This window comes from Drosophila navojoa, chromosome 2, assembly GCF_054131105.1.
Source record: "Drosophila navojoa isolate 15081-1374.11 chromosome 2, UAZ_NAV_1.0, whole genome shotgun sequence".
NCBI lineage: Eukaryota > Metazoa > Arthropoda > Insecta > Diptera > Drosophilidae > Drosophila > Drosophila navojoa.
Window position 1 is genome coordinate 28785473 of NC_142890.1, and position 18414 is coordinate 28803886.

The 18414-nt window shown below is 48.5% G+C and overlaps 3 protein-coding genes across 3 annotated transcripts in view; all 3 read right to left on the minus strand.

Annotated features, from left to right (window-relative positions):
• Window positions 1–463: 463 nt before the first annotated feature.
• On the minus strand, window positions 464–6506 carry asp (microtubule assembly factor abnormal spindle). The gene is made up of 6 exons (XM_030387946.2): window positions 6311–6506; window positions 6068–6244; window positions 5738–5950; window positions 1328–5660; window positions 967–1268; window positions 464–905 (listed from the first exon to the last, which is right to left on the minus strand). The coding sequence occupies exons 1-6, from the start codon at window positions 6323–6325 to the stop codon at window positions 624–626; spliced, it is 5322 nt and encodes a 1773-aa protein (XP_030243806.2). The 5' UTR covers window positions 6326–6506; the 3' UTR covers window positions 464–623.
• Window positions 6507–6652: 146 nt separating this feature from the next.
• On the minus strand, window positions 6653–10648 carry tld (tolloid). The gene is made up of 8 exons (XM_030387943.2): window positions 10472–10648; window positions 10284–10417; window positions 9783–10109; window positions 8920–9719; window positions 8594–8855; window positions 8327–8532; window positions 7756–8118; window positions 6653–7686 (listed from the first exon to the last, which is right to left on the minus strand). Exons 1-8 carry the CDS (start codon window positions 10646–10648, stop codon window positions 6719–6721), a joined length of 3237 nt encoding a protein of 1078 aa, XP_030243803.2. The 3' UTR covers window positions 6653–6718.
• A 665-nt stretch (window positions 10649–11313) lies between these two features.
• The window catches only part of tok (tolloid-like protein 1 tolkin), a 33060-nt gene continuing 25959 nt past the window's right edge, over window positions 11314–18414 (minus strand). Inside the window, exons 3-14 of the mRNA XM_089265431.1 lie at window positions 17862–18211; window positions 17368–17798; window positions 17017–17307; window positions 16329–16565; window positions 14879–15437; window positions 14613–14811; window positions 14236–14500; window positions 13881–14086; window positions 13089–13732; window positions 12829–13009; window positions 12510–12763; window positions 11314–12434 (exon numbers count right to left, since the gene is read on the minus strand). Coding sequence (XP_089121557.1) covers window positions 12126–12434; window positions 12510–12763; window positions 12829–13009; window positions 13089–13732; window positions 13881–14086; window positions 14236–14500; window positions 14613–14811; window positions 14879–15437; window positions 16329–16565; window positions 17017–17307; window positions 17368–17798; window positions 17862–18211 — 3926 coding nt within the window. The 3' untranslated portion in view covers window positions 11314–12125. The remainder of the gene's footprint in view (window positions 12435–12509; window positions 12764–12828; window positions 13010–13088; window positions 13733–13880; window positions 14087–14235; window positions 14501–14612; window positions 14812–14878; window positions 15438–16328; window positions 16566–17016; window positions 17308–17367; window positions 17799–17861; window positions 18212–18414) is intronic.

The following is an 18414-nucleotide window of genomic DNA, read 5'->3' on the forward strand; positions in this document are numbered from 1 at the left end:
AAACAAAACTAAACCCAATGGCGTGTGCAATTGAAATATGAACAGACATACAAAGAATATATATATTCGATTATACATACATATTTATTCGATTTAATCAAATTTAAATAAATATTATATATATGTACATTTTAATGGGGCATTATTATATATAATATATATATTTATATGTGTACGTATCTGGGGCACTCTGTCTCCCACACCGAACAGGATCATTCGTTGTAACCGAATCGCGTGAACCAAATATATTTACCAAGTATATATATATATAAATGTGTTATATATATATAATGAAATATGTGTATATGGAAAATTGATGTAATTAATAAATTATTAAAACAACGTTATCATTTAAATTAAAATATATTTAAATGTTTTGTGAATCCTATTCAAATAAACATCCAACTTAGCAGTGAAAATCGTGCCAACGACAAGAAGTCATTGCAATAATGCGAAGTATATGGTTTAGAGTGTATAAAAACGCATCGTTTATTTATTTATTTTTGAAATTTACACAACATAACCTAATACGTAGAATACAAAAATGACAAGAGTCTATATATAACACATTGAATTATTGATTTCAGACGAGCTCTGACGCCTACTTGTAAAGTATCCATCTCTTAAAATAATTCAATCTGAAGCTTACTTAGAATCGTGTCAAAGGCAAACACTGATGATATGAACGTATAGGGCCTACCCCGTATTATGCCGAAGTCTGGCTCCAGACTGGGCAAGGAACGCGGCGAGAAATTGGGCATCTGCTGTCCATGACGACCGGAGCCACTGACAGGAGCCGTTGACTTCCGCACATTCTGTTTCATCTTCTCCTTGCGGGCGACGAGTTTCTTGGTCTCCCGCACCATGTAAATCGCCTCCGTGTTGCTCATGAAATTGTGTATTATCTGCAGTTGAAATATGATATCAAGTCAAGAGAGAGCCACTGGACTGGAGCAGGATACTCACCCTTCGCTTCTTGGGGCAGTGGGCAAATACCCATATCAGCGTGCAGAGCGTGTTAAAGATTTCGCTGTCCTTATCGCACCATCGCAGTAGCATTTGGGCAACGGTTACGAGGCCGCCCTCCTGGAACGTGTTAACCGTGGTGCTGTTGTAGCGCGCCAGATTGAGAATGATGCGACTGCATCGCTCAATCAACTGCTTGTCCACCTCCGACCGAATCGCCTGCGCCATGATGCCATAGCAGAAGGTGGACATGAACTCGGAGCACCACATAAGCAGATGTGGTACGGTGCGGGAGAGACGATCTGCAATCAAATTAAGTAGCACATTAGTACTAGCTAAAATTCAAATGTCATCTACTAACCTAGCTGATTAAGAACGGCTAGAGCATCCGAGGCGACGAAACGCCCACGGAGTATTCGTACAGAGTCCTGTACTTTGGCGCGCACCGAATTGAAGGCCGTCGCCTCCTGGCGAAGCTGCAAGAGGCGCCGTCGTATGGCCAGGAGTCTGGCGTGCCGCTGGTGCTTGCGCGTACGATAGCCACGCCAGTATCGTTGAATCACCTTGGCCGCCCGTTTCTGGCTGAGATACTCCATCATTTCGGGAGTCATCAGGGCCTGGAAACGCTTACGCGCTAAAAAGCCGCGCGCATGGGACTGGAAGACCAAAGTGGAGCGCTTTAGCAGCTGCAAATGCGCCTGCTGCACCAGCATCAGACGTTTTCCGCGGAACTTTTGCTGCAAATGGACTGCGATTTGTCGCAGCCTTACAAATTCCGAGCGTTGCTGGCGCATGATCCGCGTGGCCCGGAACTTAAGCTGAATCGAAATCGTAGCCGAGCGCAGCTTCTGATATTGCATCTTTGCGGTGCGCATGACCTGCAGGCTTCGCCACCAGACCTGAATGCGAGTGGCTGCAGTCAGGTGGCGTCGATAGTTACTGCGAGCAGACCGCATGGCCAGGCAACCCCTGAACCATCTCTGGATCCTTATGGCTGCCTGGCGCTGAGCTACGAAGGCTTGGCGGTGACTCTTTCCAAGCAAATAGTTGCGCCAATGCATCTGCAGGCAGGCGACAGCTGCCTGGGTGCCCCGATATCGGGCACGTTGTATGCGCATTGCCTTGTTTGCATGGAAGCGGCGCTGCATCAGTATCGTCACCCGGCGCAGACGCTGATATTGCTCCCGCTGGGTCCGAGTCGATTGCCGAGTGCGCCAGCATCTCTGCAACACAATGGCTGCACTCCTCATCTGCACAAAAGCACTGCGTTGCTGGCGCATCTGGAGCAGGTTGCGATATCTCCTCTGTATCAATATGGTGGCTGCTTTAAGCCTTTGATATTCAGCAACCTGTGATCGCATCTCCAGCTTTGCTCTCCAACAACGCTGCAGGACTATAATTCTCCGACGTTTATCTAGGAAGCAGCGCCGGGCCTCGAGCATCTGTAAGCGGGCCCGATAGCGTCTTTGGAACACCAGTGCTGCGCTTCGCAGGAGCTGGAAACGCTTACGCGCGTCCCTCATTAGCAGCTTGCTGCGCACGGTTCGCTGCACAAGGATGATGAGTTCGCGTTGACGAACATAGATCCTTCGCTGTTCCTTGGCCAGACGATAGGAGCGCCAGCGCATTTCTATGCAGGATGCGGCTGCGTAGCGCTTTTGATCCAATTGCCGACGTGCAGCGCTGGCAGCAATCAGCAGCTTCTTGCAGAACAGGCGACGGCGCCATATGCGTTGCAGGAATATCGTCGATTTGCGCAGCTGGAGGAACTCCTGGCGACATTGACGGGCCTGACGATTGGCACGCCACCAGGCCTGAATGAGCACAATGCTATGATGCATCTGAGCGAAGTGCTTCTGGGCGAGGTATCGACGGGTGTATTTCTGAAGGACGATGACTGCCCGCACACGTTCCTCTCTGTAGGATTTGGCATACTTGCGAGCCTGGTAGCTCCGGAAGGCGGTTTGTATGCGAATAGCGGCGCGTTCGCGAATGCGGCGCTTGATGACGACTCTCAGCCAGCGACGGCGCCACCAGGCCTGCACGACTCGGGCGGCAGCATGGAACTTGGGTGAACGAAACTTGTAGCAGAGCTGCCACAGCAGGGAGAGCGTCTTCTCTCGATATCCATCCACTATGTCGGCTGCGCTGATGTCGCCACTCAGCTGGAAGTCTGCATCGCGCAAGGCGCCCAGGGCCAGCTTCACATTGAAAATACGCTGCAGCCTTGAAATGGCCGGAACACGCAGCTGCTGGGTAAGATCGTCGCGCAGCAGGATGACTTCCATGACACGCGTCAGTCGGACGCCATCGCGCAGATCCACGGCTAGATTGCTGAAGGCATAGTTGAACTCGTCGAGGAAGGTCTGCTTGTGCTTGAGTACGTAGCCCAGGCGGCGCAGCTCGCGTGTTATGTCGCCAATGTTGGCCAGTAACTCGGAGGAGAAACGCAGCAGAATATCCTTGGTCTCCTTGTGCGGCGACTTCTTGACGAACAGGCAGGGATTGTGCTTGATGATGCGGCGCTGCTTGGCCAGGTCGAGGAACAGCAGCAGAAACAGTATTTTCTGCAGCGTGTTCTTCTTGATGGTCTCTGCGTACTCCTCGGTCAGCGTATAGGCCTTGCTGTACTTTTGCTCTTCGCATTTGTTGCGGAACAGGCGATTTAGGATGAAAGTAGTTAGGCCCACAATGTCGCGATTCGATTGCAGATGCAGCTTCTCGCCAAACACCACTTCGAGGCCGAGACGCAGCCAGAGGGGGTTGAAGCACAGCAGCAACTCCAATATGGTGCGCTGCATAACCATGTCGAGATGCAGATTTCGATCGCTTCGGATGCGCAGCGCCTGCTTCTGCACATAGACGGCAACCTTGGAGCAGGGCAGGCGCATTTCTTCGCTGAAGAACAACTCGACGGCGGCGCGACGCAGCGACTCCAGACGCGACGAGGTCAGATAGTTCATCGATTGCTCCTCCTTTGTGGGCGCCAGCGACAGGTCCTTGTTGCGCACCTCATTGAACAGTTTGCCTATATCAATTTTGTTATTGCTGTCCGCATCCAGATCCGCGGGAATGCTCACTAATGCATTCAGCCACTTTATAAAGTCCGCCTGGTGGCGCTCCACTGCCTGCTCGTCCAAGTACATGGTCGAAGCCAGAAATGGATCAATAGTCGTGGTTGCAGCAAATGGATCCGGATTGATGTAGGTTTGCATATAGAGGTCGGAATTATAGAGTCTTACTGTAGTTTGATCTCGTTTCTTGCTCGGCGTGGCGGGCTTCTTCATCAACGACATCGTCTGTGCCAACTTCAGCTTCTTCGGCTGCGTCTGGGACCACGCCTTCTTGCCTCTCGCTGAAGCGTTGGCTGGCGTCAAGGTGCTGCTGCTCTCAAATCGCTGCCGTTTGGGTGGTGAGATGGCTAGCGTCTCGTTGCGATGCAGTGACTCGTTGCTGGGTGCATCTGAGAAGCTCAGCTCATGGCAGCGCCGCTTGTACCCAATGGCAGCTTGGTTGACCTGCTTCCTCTCCGTGACAGGACTTCCCTGGCGCGTTTGGCGCCCCACTTCGTGCAAATTGAAGCGACTGGATTGTGCTAGAATCTCGCAGTGGTTGAAAAGCACATCAGGTTGCGACACTGCGCTCGTTTCACTGCTGCAGGAGCTATCGAGAGACGGATTTACAAACTGTTTGACCGCCTGCTGTGATGGCGGCGGCGGCGGCTGCTGTTGTTGATAGTACCGATTCTGGTCAATGGAGGAAATCTTCTGAATTTCATTCAAGTTCGGCATGGAGCCTTGTATGGCAAACTTAGACTGCGGCGACAACAACGAGAGATTACTCATGGACTCTGAGTATTTCCGCAACGGCGAGCCAATAAGATTAACGTCCCGCTTCAGATCATGCACTTTGCTCTTTGGGGGTGGAGATAGTGTCTCCACCTTCGGGGGGCTAGAGCCCTCTTCGCGTATACAGGCCAATGCACGCGGCTGTGTTGCTTGCCCAATAACCGTCGTCTTGTTCAGAACGAGCGTTGGCGTTTGCATTAGTTGATTTCTCGGTGAACAATCCAACGTGTCAACGGAAATGTTCATCGTATCTGAGAGCTTGATATCGAATGTTTTGTTTACAATAACTTGGCCTCCCTCGTTGGCACTGTTCTGGTCCTCGTCTAGCGCTGATCCCAGTCGACGGGGGCGCAACTCGTTGGCGGGATTGTGCATATGAGATCCGTTTACATTTAGTTTTGGAGTTGGCCAGGCAGCCAAATTATCTGGCATGGGAGCGTCTGATGACGCTCCACTTGCCTTGTTGGTCAGCGGAGTGAATCGCATGTCATCAATTAAACTGAATACATTTCCCGGTGTCAGAGGACTAACATTTTCCTTACAGCTGCGAGGCTGTGGTGATACGTATGTTTTCATTTCAGTTCTGTTATAGCTAGGAGGCGCCGCCTCAAACACATTGCGATCACTTAGTGGGGCTTTCGTTTCAGACACAACTCGTTTTACGCGTGACGCTGGCACGCTAACCCAATGTTTTTTCACAGTTGTTGCAGTTGTTGCGTTCGCTGGCGCACTCGACAGGCGTTTTTTCTGATTTACTGACGTATTGAGGGACTTGTGAGATTTGCTGTTGCCAGTCGGCGACTTTAGCTGCAGCGTCTTACCAACCGTCGGGAATTTGCGTGTCGTCTTCAGGTAGAAAACGAAAAAATGTATTATAGGGGATGAATCGAGATTTCAGCACGACTGCAACTGCTGTTGCTTACCCTTGCCGGCTGCAGACTTCTGGACTTGAGTATAATCATGACATCCTTGCGAAAATTGCGATTATCTATCAATTGCAGCGTTTCCTTGCATGCGATTTCCATCTGTGGAATCCAAACCAGTTCCATGGATACCTCATCTTGTGCGGGTACATTCGTTTCTGTCCATTCAAGCTTGACATTGTGCTCGTCTCTGATGGCCTTGGTTACTTTGACCTATAAATGAATTGGGTTAGCATTGATCAAATAAACGGGCGCGCCAAGTTGCCAAGCCGACGACAGGCGGGCAGCTGATCTATATCTAGCCTCTGTATGTGTTTGTTTCTAACTAACCTCAATGTCATCTTCGCTAGGATTAATGACACGCAGAATGCGCTTTGCGGTCTTGGTAATGGGCACATCCTCGAATTGCACAATCGCTTTGGCTGAAAATGGCGCCATAACAACATCCACCGGCTGGCGAATCTCGGCGCATTTCTTTTGTTTTAGACGGGACGGGGTCACAGTTACCTACACATATATTCAAATTTAGACACAAATTAAACGAGTCCTCCTTTGTATTGCACTTCAACTTACCTCGAATGCACTCATCCTGATATTAGAAATAACTTTTTTACGACACTTACAAACAATAAAGCCTTAACACACTTCACACAGTTGAAGGTAGAAACAAAACGTAACAGCAAACTAAAATAGATGAAATAATAACAGAACGAAAACCCACTATCAAAATGTCGAGTCGAAATGAAGCGCCGTCGACGCCGTTGCCATTTTGAAAACAGCTTGCTAGAGTTGCTTTGCACCGAATGCGTTTTTGGTATTTTTTAGCACATGTTGCTTATGAGTAACAGTGGTAACAGCTATGCTAAATTCAGGTGAATGGCAAATTTTAATGTTAGCGGCGAATTCAAAACATGATTTTGTTTTTGATTTTCGTTTTTAAAATGTATTTACAAGTTTATTTACAATACAATAGAACTTAATCTAAGCAAGTCTGCTGGGCGGCAAGAAGTGTCCATGTTGAGCTGGTTGCTCTTCGCCTACTGCCGTTTCAGCGTACATATTCTTAAGATAACCTGGAAAAGGCGTTACTGCATCAAAGTCGTCGCCTCCATCGTCGTCTGGTGGCTCGACTGCCACAAAGGATATGGCGAATCCACGGAGTGCGTTGCTTTCGTCTGTTTGAAACTTTAATAAGAGCGTGTCTGAGTTGGAAATAATTATTGGTGGCTTGCGTTTGCCGCAGAAGCGACCATGGATAGTATTCATCGCGTTGCCCTCTTCGGTGACTTCCAAGAAATCATAGTCACATCGCTCAGAGAATTCGACTTCGAAGTGAAGAAACTTGATCTTCACGCTGCTATCTGGATCTGCCTCGATGCGCCAGTCACAGTACATATTGTGCTTATAAGATCGGCTGCCGTATCGTGGATGGGAGTAGAAAATCTGCGTGTGATTCGTGGCCCGCAAGTAGCCTCCGCATTCGGATACGAATGTTGCCTTGAAGCCTTTGCGTTGCAGGCCAGCATCCGTCTTGAGGACCATGAACAACTCATTTGTGGATGCAATCACAGCATACGGCTCCCGGCCGCCACAGTAGATGCCTAGCGTAGAGCTATTCTCGGAACGACCATCATATATGGCCACATAGTCATATATGCACTCCTGATGACTCTCCACATCGAAATCGTGGAACGTCAGCTGGATGCGATGTCCAAGCACCGTCTGGAAGTGCCAATAGCAATAGATGTTCCGCGCATAATCGTTGGGATAGTTGGGACTGTGCAGCACGCCATACGACGAGGTGATTTCGAACTTGCACTTTGTCTCCGTGCAGTTGTGTCCGTCCTTGTTCAGGGTGTAGCCATTCCTGCAACTGCATTGATATCCGCCAAAGGTGTTGCGGCATCTGTGTTGGCAGCCTCCGTTGCTCACTGCACACTCGTCCGCATCTGAAGCATGAGCATGAAGTGGAGAAGGCATTGTATCACAAATATAATAGAATCGGTTTTACCACTCACCTAGTATGAATTGGGCCGCAAATCCAGTTCGTTGTATTGTACGATCCGAGTGGAACTCCACCCGCAGAATATTCTGCTCTGAGTTTACAATGGGCGGCAGCTCGTTGCCGCAGAATATGCCGATCTTCTTCAGCCGGTTGTCACGCATCTTCGAGTAGATGATGAGATAGTCATAGCTGCACTTGGTATACTGAAACTTAGTTCCCTCCAGATCAAAGTGTGTGAAGTTGAGGAATACGGAGTGATGCACCGAAGTCACGATCTCCCAGACACACTTTTTGGCATTGGGATACAAATCTGGATATGATGGCGAATAAATTGTTCCGTTGGATACTGTAGCATTCACAATGCCGCCGCACGCATCTGCAATGAAGCCAACAGATGGGTATTTATGAGAAGAGATAATATAGTGTTGATAAGAGAAGAGAAGAAAGGAAAAGATAAACCGCAAAGGAGATGATAATACAAGGATACTTGGACAAAAAGATAAGAACTGTCGAGGTGAGAAGTCAATCGAGAACAAGAGAGTTCTGAGGTAAAAGGAGAGCGGCACGGAATGTACTTCAAATACCTTCACAGGATTTCCCATTGGCCTGGAGCTCATACCCAGCATGACAGCCACATTGGTAGCTACCCAAGGTGTTAATGCATATGTGCTGGCACCCGTGCTGCATGAATTTGCACTCGTCCACGTCCAGCATGAGCGCCGCGGAGAAGCCTAGCTTTTGGACAGAGCCATCCGACACGAACTTGATGAACATCTGATTGCTATGAGTCCTACGTAAGATTTAAGTAATGTATTCATGTGGACTTGAAGGATTGTATTTGATTTACTCACTTGATGTTGGGCGGCAGCTTGTCGCCGCAGAAGCGTCCGATCAGCTTCGAATCGCTTCGACTGCCGTCGCGTATTTCGATGTAATCATAGATACAGCTGTCGTGCTTCTCTAGTTCAAAGGACTGAAACTTGAGCGCCACCTGATGGTTGGGTGGGGCTGTGATTCGCCATATACATTCCTTGCCGGGCATATACTCTAGCGGATAGTTGGGCGAATCTATCGACTGACCCTTGCTCAGGTGAATCTCTCCACCGCAGACCACTGCAAGTTGAGTTGTGAATTATATTATTATTACATTGTCCCTCAATTGGTGTTTCCAACGCACCTTCAAAGCGTGCCTTAAATCCTCTATAACCTAGAGCAGCATTACGATTAACATAATTGATCAGCATTCGACTCGTATCTGTCGTGATTATCTCGCCGCTGGAATTTCCGCAGAGGCGACGAACGAGCGGAGACCGATGCCAATAGCCATCACGGATTTCCAAGTAGTCCTTCGTACAGTTTTCCGAGGACATTAGCTGCAGGTCCTGCAGATGCAAAATGATCCTTTCGCCATTGGTAGCCGTAATCCGCCACTCGCAGCTGTTATCAGCAGATGCCTTAGTTCCGTCATCGCCGCTGCCTTCGTACTCATCAACCACACCATTCTCCGTGTAAACATATTCAGGAGACACAATCTGCCCGCTGTTCTGCTGAAAAGTGCGTCCACAGGCGACGCACTTGTATAGCAGGTTGGCCTGTAGAATGTCGCCGCGACTGAGGCGGCGTCGTTGGCCCAGCTCAATCTGGGCGCCTTTGGGTAATCCAATGGGTGTGATCGTGTCTAGATATGGACTCCTCGAGAAGGAGTTCTTGGCATAGTGCATTATGGAATTGTAATCGTACGGCAAGAGCGGCTCGTCGAACTCCTCCGGCGACAATACGTCGAAATTGTAGGCCTGACCACGCATTATGTTCGCCTTGTTGATGATGATGTGCTTGTCCCGATCGCCGCGAGCGTGCTCATGGTGAAACCCGATCGTGTGACCCAGCTCGTGGATGATGATGCCGAACTTCTCGCAGTTGCGCCCAATGGAGATGGGCTGTCGCCCACTGCCATTCTTGCCCAGAAAGGAACAGCAACTAAATTAAAAGTGCTTTGTTTAGTAACGAGGCCTATTGGACTTCAGGGCTCATTAGACTCACCCGCAACTCTTGATGGTGAAGTAAATGTAGTTGGTGTGCACCTTTGGATCGCGCTCCACAAATTTGATGCACGTGTAGTTCTCCCAGTAGCGCATCGCCTGCTTAAACAACGCCTTGTGAGCGCCGCTGAATATGGAGTCTATCTCATATGGAATGACCCCATAGTCCCATGTACGCTCCTTGCGCACAGTGACGCCCCTACGAAACCGTTGGCTAGCTGGCAGAAAATCATTCGATTCATCAGTCCAGAGTAGCGGCGGCTCTTCCTTGGAATTAGCATGAGTCGGGACAGAGTCCTGTGATGGGCTATGTTGTCGGGTGTGCTTTCTGCAATGGATAGAGTGAGCATGTTAGATTCGTGCCTCATTTATTGCCATTGTTTCGCTTTGTTTCATTCAAGTGGGGAATAGCCGCTTGAATAGCACAATTGAAATTGTTGACTAATTTTCGCATATTGTGGAATATTGTGAAAGCACGTGCCTCAATGCGTTTGAAACTTACCGAAACGAAATCCTCTTTGCGTATTCTCTTTTGATATGCTGCGCCTGAGGTCTGAGCTCTGATGTCTGTGACCTAAGCTCTAGCACACCAACTTCTGAATGAGAATCGGCTTGCTGTTCATATGTCACAGTTGCCTGCAGCCACAAGTATTAGAGTCTTTGAAAGTATTTGATATGCTATGCTCTTACCATGCTGTAAAAGTCCTCTGGCTGTTCCTTGAAATCAAAATCGTAATCGTCCTCCAATGGAGCGCGTGGCCATCCCTTGCCATGTGCCTCATCGAAGTGGAATGCGAATGCCAATGATCCCGCAAACAAATACAACAAATTCACTTTCATTAGCATGCTTCGCGTAGTCTTGTTCATTCGTAAGGCGAGTGACACGACCGTGTCGGTCCAGTTGAGAGCTATAACTGAATTCCCGAATGCAGCGATTGCCGAATTATATCGGGTGCTGAGACTCGTAAGGGTTCGCTGGCACAGGTATACGAGATCAACGAAAGGGAAAGAGGGACAGCCGCTGTTAGAGCGGGAGCGGACGAGGGCAATGAGATCGAGATATCAGGCAGGAGTCGTTATAACAACACGCAACACAACTCAACGTAACCTGATCTGTCGCCATCGACAACAACAAGAACAAGGCACACGAAGAGCATTTAGTTTTGGAGCGCGACCGGTACTGAGCTCGAGCCATCCTCATTGGCATTTCAAAGTCGCCCATTGTCTGTTCGGCCTGTTGATTGTTTGCATTCAATGGACTTGATTTGGGTATTCCTGTCCCTTGCCATTGTCTTCTACCTGTCTACCTGAGAATTGAGCTGAACGCGCGATCTCTTCGAGCTGTTTTCTCAGCTCTCACCGCTGACATAGAGATCAGGTGTTGTCTTCGGCATTTTAGGGCAGGTCATTAATAACACATCATAAATCCGGCAAATGAACGAATCTTTGAATATGACCCAGCCCCTGATTCGCAAGGGTCACCTTTAAGTACCTCTAATTATCTAGGTATTGAGTAAAAAATGCAATTGTAGTTTCGGGTTTTTACTGTTTTAAACATTCTAATTATTAGGTAATATATTTAATTACGTATTAAGTTGATGCAAAGATTCATAAATGAAACATACTATACATACACATATTCCGCTCTTTTACGTATAAAATGTTGCGCTTAGGCTAAATTGAAGTATCGAAAATGCACTAGGAATAGAAAGTATTGCCCAGAAAATGCTTTGTCGTAGTATTACTCAAAGAATCTCATAGTGAGTGTAACAGGAACTTCCAAGTAACAAAAACAAAAAACAGAAATACGAAAAATCGAAAATATATAAAAAAAATTACAAAAATTGCACATTGAGCTTAGAGTTGTTTTACACTAGAATAGATAGATCCCATATACATACGGCATACATATATACATAGATGGATGCCGCGTTAAAGAAATGTTCTATGGAAGATATGAATAAATAGTATTATATGGCAACTGATTAGTGTTTATGGATGTCTCACGTGAATCCTTTGATATTGATACACATTAATTGGCTTTGGGTCCATTTGAGAACCGATCGAATTATTTCGTAAAGCTAACGAGTGCTGCTTCCTCATTTTTTCGCGATATGCTTGACGTGCTATACCCTAGAGATTTGTTCTGAATATCTATGTATACTTAATATTTGATTATGGTCGAAATGAAGTCTATGTATAATTATATGTTAAGAGAGCAAAATGTTGCTATATGTACGCGACGATATGCCTAAATAGTTAAATAAATTCCGTTTTAATATATTGTCATGATTTTCGTGCGTTTACAGCGTGTCCGGCGAGTCTTCCTGATCGTCCTTTCTTCTTAATTCGTCCACGATGAATAGCTTATGGGTAGGATATGGCGTCCACGATATTGAGCATTCACCAGCTGGTTCTCACTGAAGTCACTGTAGTCGTCCGTCTCTTCGGTATCCTCCTTGTATATGCTTTTGAGTGAGCCTGGAAAGGGTGTGACCATCTCGGAGCTGTACGAGCTCTCCATATCCTCATCGCTGCCCTTGAACGGATCAACGGCCACATACGATGCCGAGAATCCCTTCATTGGCACCGAGCTGTCCGTTTTGAAGCGCACCAGCAGCGAATCAGTCATCGAGATGATGTCCTGCGGCAGCTGCAATGCACGGAGGGAGACAACAGGAGACGGTCAGACAATGAGCTATAGTCCGGTAGGTGGGCTTCAGCTTACCGAATTTCCACAGTACTGGCCATACATGGGACCGCTGGTGTCCTCCATGCCGGAGAACACCTGCACGTAGTCATAGGTGCAGTTCTCGCTGCTCTCAATGTCGAACGTGAGGAAGATCAGCTGCACATTCCGGTTGGGCGGCGCCTGAATGGTCCACTCGCAGTCCATGTTGTCGTCGTAGTCCTGGTTGCTGAATCGCGCATGGGAGTAGAACTGCTGGATCTGATTTGTGGCGCGCAGATAGCCGCCGCAGGCTGCAAACAAAATCAAAGAGATTAGCTTCGCTTCCTAAGGATGCAAAGCTCTATGGAATACTTACACGTCGAGTGCATTGCCATAAATCCATTCATCTGCTTGTTTTTATCCGTCTTCAGCACCATATAGAGCTGGTTCGTTGTGGAAGATATGGGATACGGTATTTTCTCGCCGCAGAATCGTCCCAGCAGGGAGCTCAGCTCCGACTCACCATCATAGATGGCCACATTATCGTAGGCGCATTCCTGAGCAGGAGAACAAGGAAATATTGTAGATCTGTTGTCGAATGCACGTGAACCCATTGTAGCTAAAGATATAACTCACCTGATGCGATTCGACATTGAACTCGTTAAATATGAGCTTGATGCGGTGTCCGGGCGTTGTGGAAAAGTGCCACACACAGTCGGCGTTGGGCGGATAGTTGTCCGGGTAGTTGGGACTGTAGATGGTGCCAAATGAGCCCGATATCTCGTTCTTGCACTCGCCCTCCTTGCAGTCGTGCCCGTTTTCGTGTAGCGAGTAGCCATTGTGGCAGAAGCAGAGGTATGATCCAATGGTATTCCGGCACTCGTGCTGGCAGCCCCCATTGTTCACGGCGCACTCGTCGATGTCCGTAAAGAACACGGCTGCGAAGCCCGTGCGCTGAATGGACTTGTCCGAGTGGAATTCAACGCGCAGCGCATTGCTGTCCGAGGTGGCGGTGGGCGGAATCGCACTGCCGCAGTAGGTGCCAATGCGCTTCAGGCGATTCTCCGAGAGTTTGGAGTAGATGGTCACCGAATCGTAGCCGCAGTCGGACTGCTGATGTGCGGTGCCCTCCAGATCGAAATGCGTAAAGTTCAGCGAAATTTTGTGTTTGGCCGGTGCAATAATCTCCCACACGCACTCCTTCAGCATCGGGTAGGTTTCGGGGTACGAGGGCGAGGTAATTGTCCCGTTCGGATACTCGATGACACCGCCGCAGGCATCTATAGATTGATAGAGCACACGTCGATAAGGCCATTAGCACAACAATTGATTAACGCGTCTAATGTGCCGGATGCGGTCGCAGCACCCACACCGGCCAGACTAACAGCCGCAATGACCAAAACAACAACAACAGCGACAATAACTTACCCTCGCAGTGCTTCTTATCGCTGTGCAGTTCGTAGCCAATGTGGCAGCTGCACTCGTAGCCGCCAAGCGTGTTGATGCACTCGTGCTCGCAGCCATGATTTTGCGTCTCGCACTCGTCGACCTCCTTCATGAATACGGCCGAGAAGCCCGCCTTCTGCACCGATGTGTCCGACACAAATTTCACGTACATCGAATTGCCACTTGACCTGAATGAGTGACGATGAACAAAGCAGAGTTGGTATGAGTGGATGTGCGACGATGGTGATGTGGTTGTAAATGTGGTTGTGGATGTGGATGTGGATGTGACCAGCCATGGGCATGGGCATGGGCATGGGCACTCACTGTCGGCACTCACTTCATGTTCGGTGGCGGCTTGTAGCCACAGAAAACGCCAATTAGCGGCGCGTCCTGAGCGGGTCCGTCTCGCACTTCGACATAGTCGTAGACACAGCTATCATGGTTTTCGACCTCAAACGACTGGAATTTCAGCGCCACTTGAAAGCCCCTTGGCACTGAAATTTTCCACACGCACTCCTTGTTTGGCAAATATTCGAGCGGATAGTTGGGCGACTCCAAACGGCCCTCCGAGTCATCCACGGACAGCTCACCTCCGCATACAACTAGGCAAGAGCAATGTCACAAATTTGTCGTCGTTTATTTTATTATCTCTCTCTCTCTCTCTCTCTCTCTCTCTCTCTTTCACTCTTCCTCACTCCATCGTTTGTTACTTACCATCGAACTCTGCTTTGAAGCCGCGGTAGCCGTCGGCACGATGTGTGTTCACATAGGTGAGCAGCATGCGACTGGATTGCGTGGTGATCACCTCGTTGGCCACCTTGCCGCAGAAGCGTCCAATTAGCGGCGACTTGAAGTAGTAGCCATCGCGTATTTCCAGATAGTCCGTCTCGCAGTTGTTCGACTTGAATATATTCTAATGGGATGATGGGAATATACAAATCATAAATCACTGTCAGAATTGGTTTGCTCTCTCCGCCTACCATGTCCTCGAGCCGCAGGACCACGCGCTCGCCATGCGTTGCCGTTATGCGCCATTCGCAGTGTTCGGTCTCGTTGCTGACGGCTCCGGCCGTATAGAAGACGGGGCTGGCGAAGAGGCCCGTGCTCTCCTGGAATGTGCGACCGCACTTGGGGCACTTGTACAGCAGATTGGCCTGGGCAATGTCGCCCTGGCTGAGCCGCAAGCGCTGCCCGATCTCTGGCCTCTTGCGACCCTTGACTTCGATTGGCAATATTGTATCCAGATAGGTGCCCTTGGAGAATGTGTTGCGCGCGTAGTGCATAATCGAATCATAATCGTAGGCCATGCCCAGCGAATTGACCTCATCCACAGACAGCATGTTGAAATTGTAGTCCTGCCCCTTCATTATATTGTTGTGCTCTATCACCACGTGCTTCTCGCGATCCGGACGCGTGTGCTCGTGCCAGAAGCCCACCACGTGACCCAATTCATGCACCACAATGCCAAACTTGTCGCAGTTACGGCCAATTGAAATTGCCTGTGGTCCGTTGCCTCGCTTGCCAACAAACGAACAGCATCTGTTGGAATAAAGCCGCAATGGAATATAATTTGAAATTGAAATACCTCAGAAGTTCCAAGTATGTCCTCTAAGTATTTCCTCCCAAATATTTATTTATTATAAGTATTTCTTCCAAGTACTTCCTCCAGTCATTATTTCAGGTATTTCCTCTACATATTGCTTCTAATGTTTTCCTCTTTGGATTACCTCTAAGCATTTTTGCTGTCTTTGATGCTCAGCTAAATGATCACACACTTCACTTCACTTTAATGACCTCACTGTACGACTAAGCCTACCAGGCCTTGGTGAATGAAGAAATGCTGGAGCTGCTGCCCTTTCTATATATTGCATTCAAAGCCTAAGTTACTCTCAAGTGTTGAGCCCAGTGCCAGGTAGGGGCTGTTGCAGTGGAGCTTCAAGTGATCAATCGGAGCGCTCTCTGCTTCTGCAAGCATTCTAGCTTCGTTTTACTCAAATATAAATACCACATGAATACTGCTGCATACATACATACATACATTCTTTGTGGTTTTGTTCGGCAGACACGCCGACTCTTTGGACTCGATTGCTAACTATTTTTCTGAATGAGCAATATTCAAGAATTCATTTAATAATTTAGGAATCTAATTCATTTAAATGTTTTATTAGTTTGTATTCATTTTGAAAATACTTGTTACTGTACATTTGAATTTTACACATTTCAATCATATCCAAGGCAGCTGTCTGATTTTGCATACAAACTGAATACGATTCGTTAACACACTTCTTTCTTTTCGGCTTAAATTAAATTTTGAAGCTCTTACTCTATTTTTTTTAAGCACAAATATTTTTAAACTAAAGAGTTAAAAATAAAGTTTATAATCGTATTTATGTAGTTTATGTTCCTAGATATTTAGATTTGTAATCTTACCCGCAGCTGCGTATGGTGAATACAATGTAATTGGGATGGATTTCCGCGTCGCGCTCCACAAACTTGATGCACGTAGAGTTCTCCCAGTGGCGCATGGCCTGTTTGAAGAGGGCTTTGTGCAGGCCGCTGAAGTTGCCGTCGATCTCGTAGGGGATGACACCGTAATCCCAAATGCGCTCCTTTTTGGCGGTTACAGCACGCGCCACGCGATTGCGATGCTGCGACCGCTTCAGGTTGCTGTGCAAGGCGACAATGTGCATGAGGGGGAGAGGGAAGGCGAGAGGGTGGCAAGAGAGAATGAGTTGTGGTCATATTAAAATATTTGGCGCAGCAGTTGTGGACGATTCAAACAAGAGTTGGTTATGCATGGCGAATGTGTAATTTTAATTGCCGCCAGTTATCCAAAAATGTTGGCTAAAAAAGTTTTTGCCACGCGGGTTTCTATTAAAATTCATAACTTTCAACGCCATCCACTTTTATTCTGATGTAGTGTGTGTGTGTGTGCGCGCGTGTGTGTGAGTGTGTTGTGGTTGGGTGTGCGTGAATTTGAAATGAGTGCTGTATGTGAAAAGTTTATGGACCAAACCTCTGAATTGAATGGCCAGTAATTTACAGCAGGCAGGAAATGGTACCGGAAACGGATGTGGTGCTTGCGGCTGCTGCCAGGCAATGGTAACTGTAAACTTACTCTGTATCTGACACTTGAGTCTCTGCCAGTTCAATATTATGGCCATTTATATTCTCAGTTCGCTGCCCATTATCGGCCTGCGCCTGCGTCGAGGAAACACTTAGAGGCGACGCCGTGCTGCGGCCTCGGCCTCGACCTCGACCTCGGCGATGCTGGCGATGCTTCTGCTTCTTGTGTAGATGGTGCTGGTGGTGGTGCTGGCGCTGGTGTGAGTGATGGCCCTGCGGAAGATTGAGCTCCTCGCGGAGTCGCTGCAATTTGCTAACATATTCCGCCCACTGGCTATTGGTCCTGTGCATGAATACAATTACGATAAGGTCTCCCGGACACTCCAGACTCCAGACAACTCACCGATGCTTGGGGCCGCGCCTGTGCCTCCTGCGCACTATGCCCTGTGAGTGCAAGAAGTCCACATCATCTTCCAGGTGCATGCCATTGCCTCCGGCGTTGCTGTACACGTTGGCCATTGTGGATCTCTGCGTGGGCAGCGACGTCGGCACAATATGTTGGCGACGCTCTGCGACAAAGTTATTGCCCGAATCGACCTCAATGTCCTTATTGTTCGATTGTATTTTCCGAGTGTCCACGTTGCGGAGCAGCGCCTGTGATTTGTTGAACTGCAGCAATGCGGGTGCGAGACTCAGCTCCACATTAGATGCAGTCCGATGCCGCAGGACTGCCTGGCGCTCCGGCTGGGTCAACACCTCATTCTTGTAGCTGGGCGGATGCGCAATGTCCGATGGGGTCTCTGGGGCGCCCTGCTTTAATGGCTCGTTGGCGCTCTGCAACGCCAGATAAAAAAATAGTGATGGTCGGAAATCCGCTTAGGCCTTCGGCCAACTTACCAGGCTGACATCATTGTTGCTAATGCCGCTGGCTTTGGTCAGTGGCTGTCCTGTTGTGGGGCCAGCTGCACCCGCGCTGGGCAGTTTCGTTTTTTTGCGTATGATGTCCGTCAGGCCCTCCTCCTCCACCTGCAGGCCCTCGTTGTAGACTTCCTGCTTCAGTTTTTCTAGGTCCAGTTGAAAGGTCGCATTGTATTTGGTGGGCTCCGGCGCATCCGCTGACATGTGCTCGGTCGGCCCATTCGGCAAGAGTTGTTCCACCGACTCCATCTCCCGCTCCTCGTCGTCAATTGGTGTGTGAGCCACCACAGGGCCGCCATCAGGCAGTGCAATATCTCCCATGAAGCCGCCTGCAAGACAAATGATGTTCCATTTTAAGAGAATTAGAGTAAGCGCTAGCGAGCTGCTCGTATCATAACTAACATGTGGCTTTAATTATAGCATGTTCTCGACAAGGCAGCCGACACCGAAGACATAAATTTTTATTTTAATTGAAATTTCATGTGGCTTTGCCGCTCGTCTGGCTAGGCCCAATAAAACCTGGGATAATGCG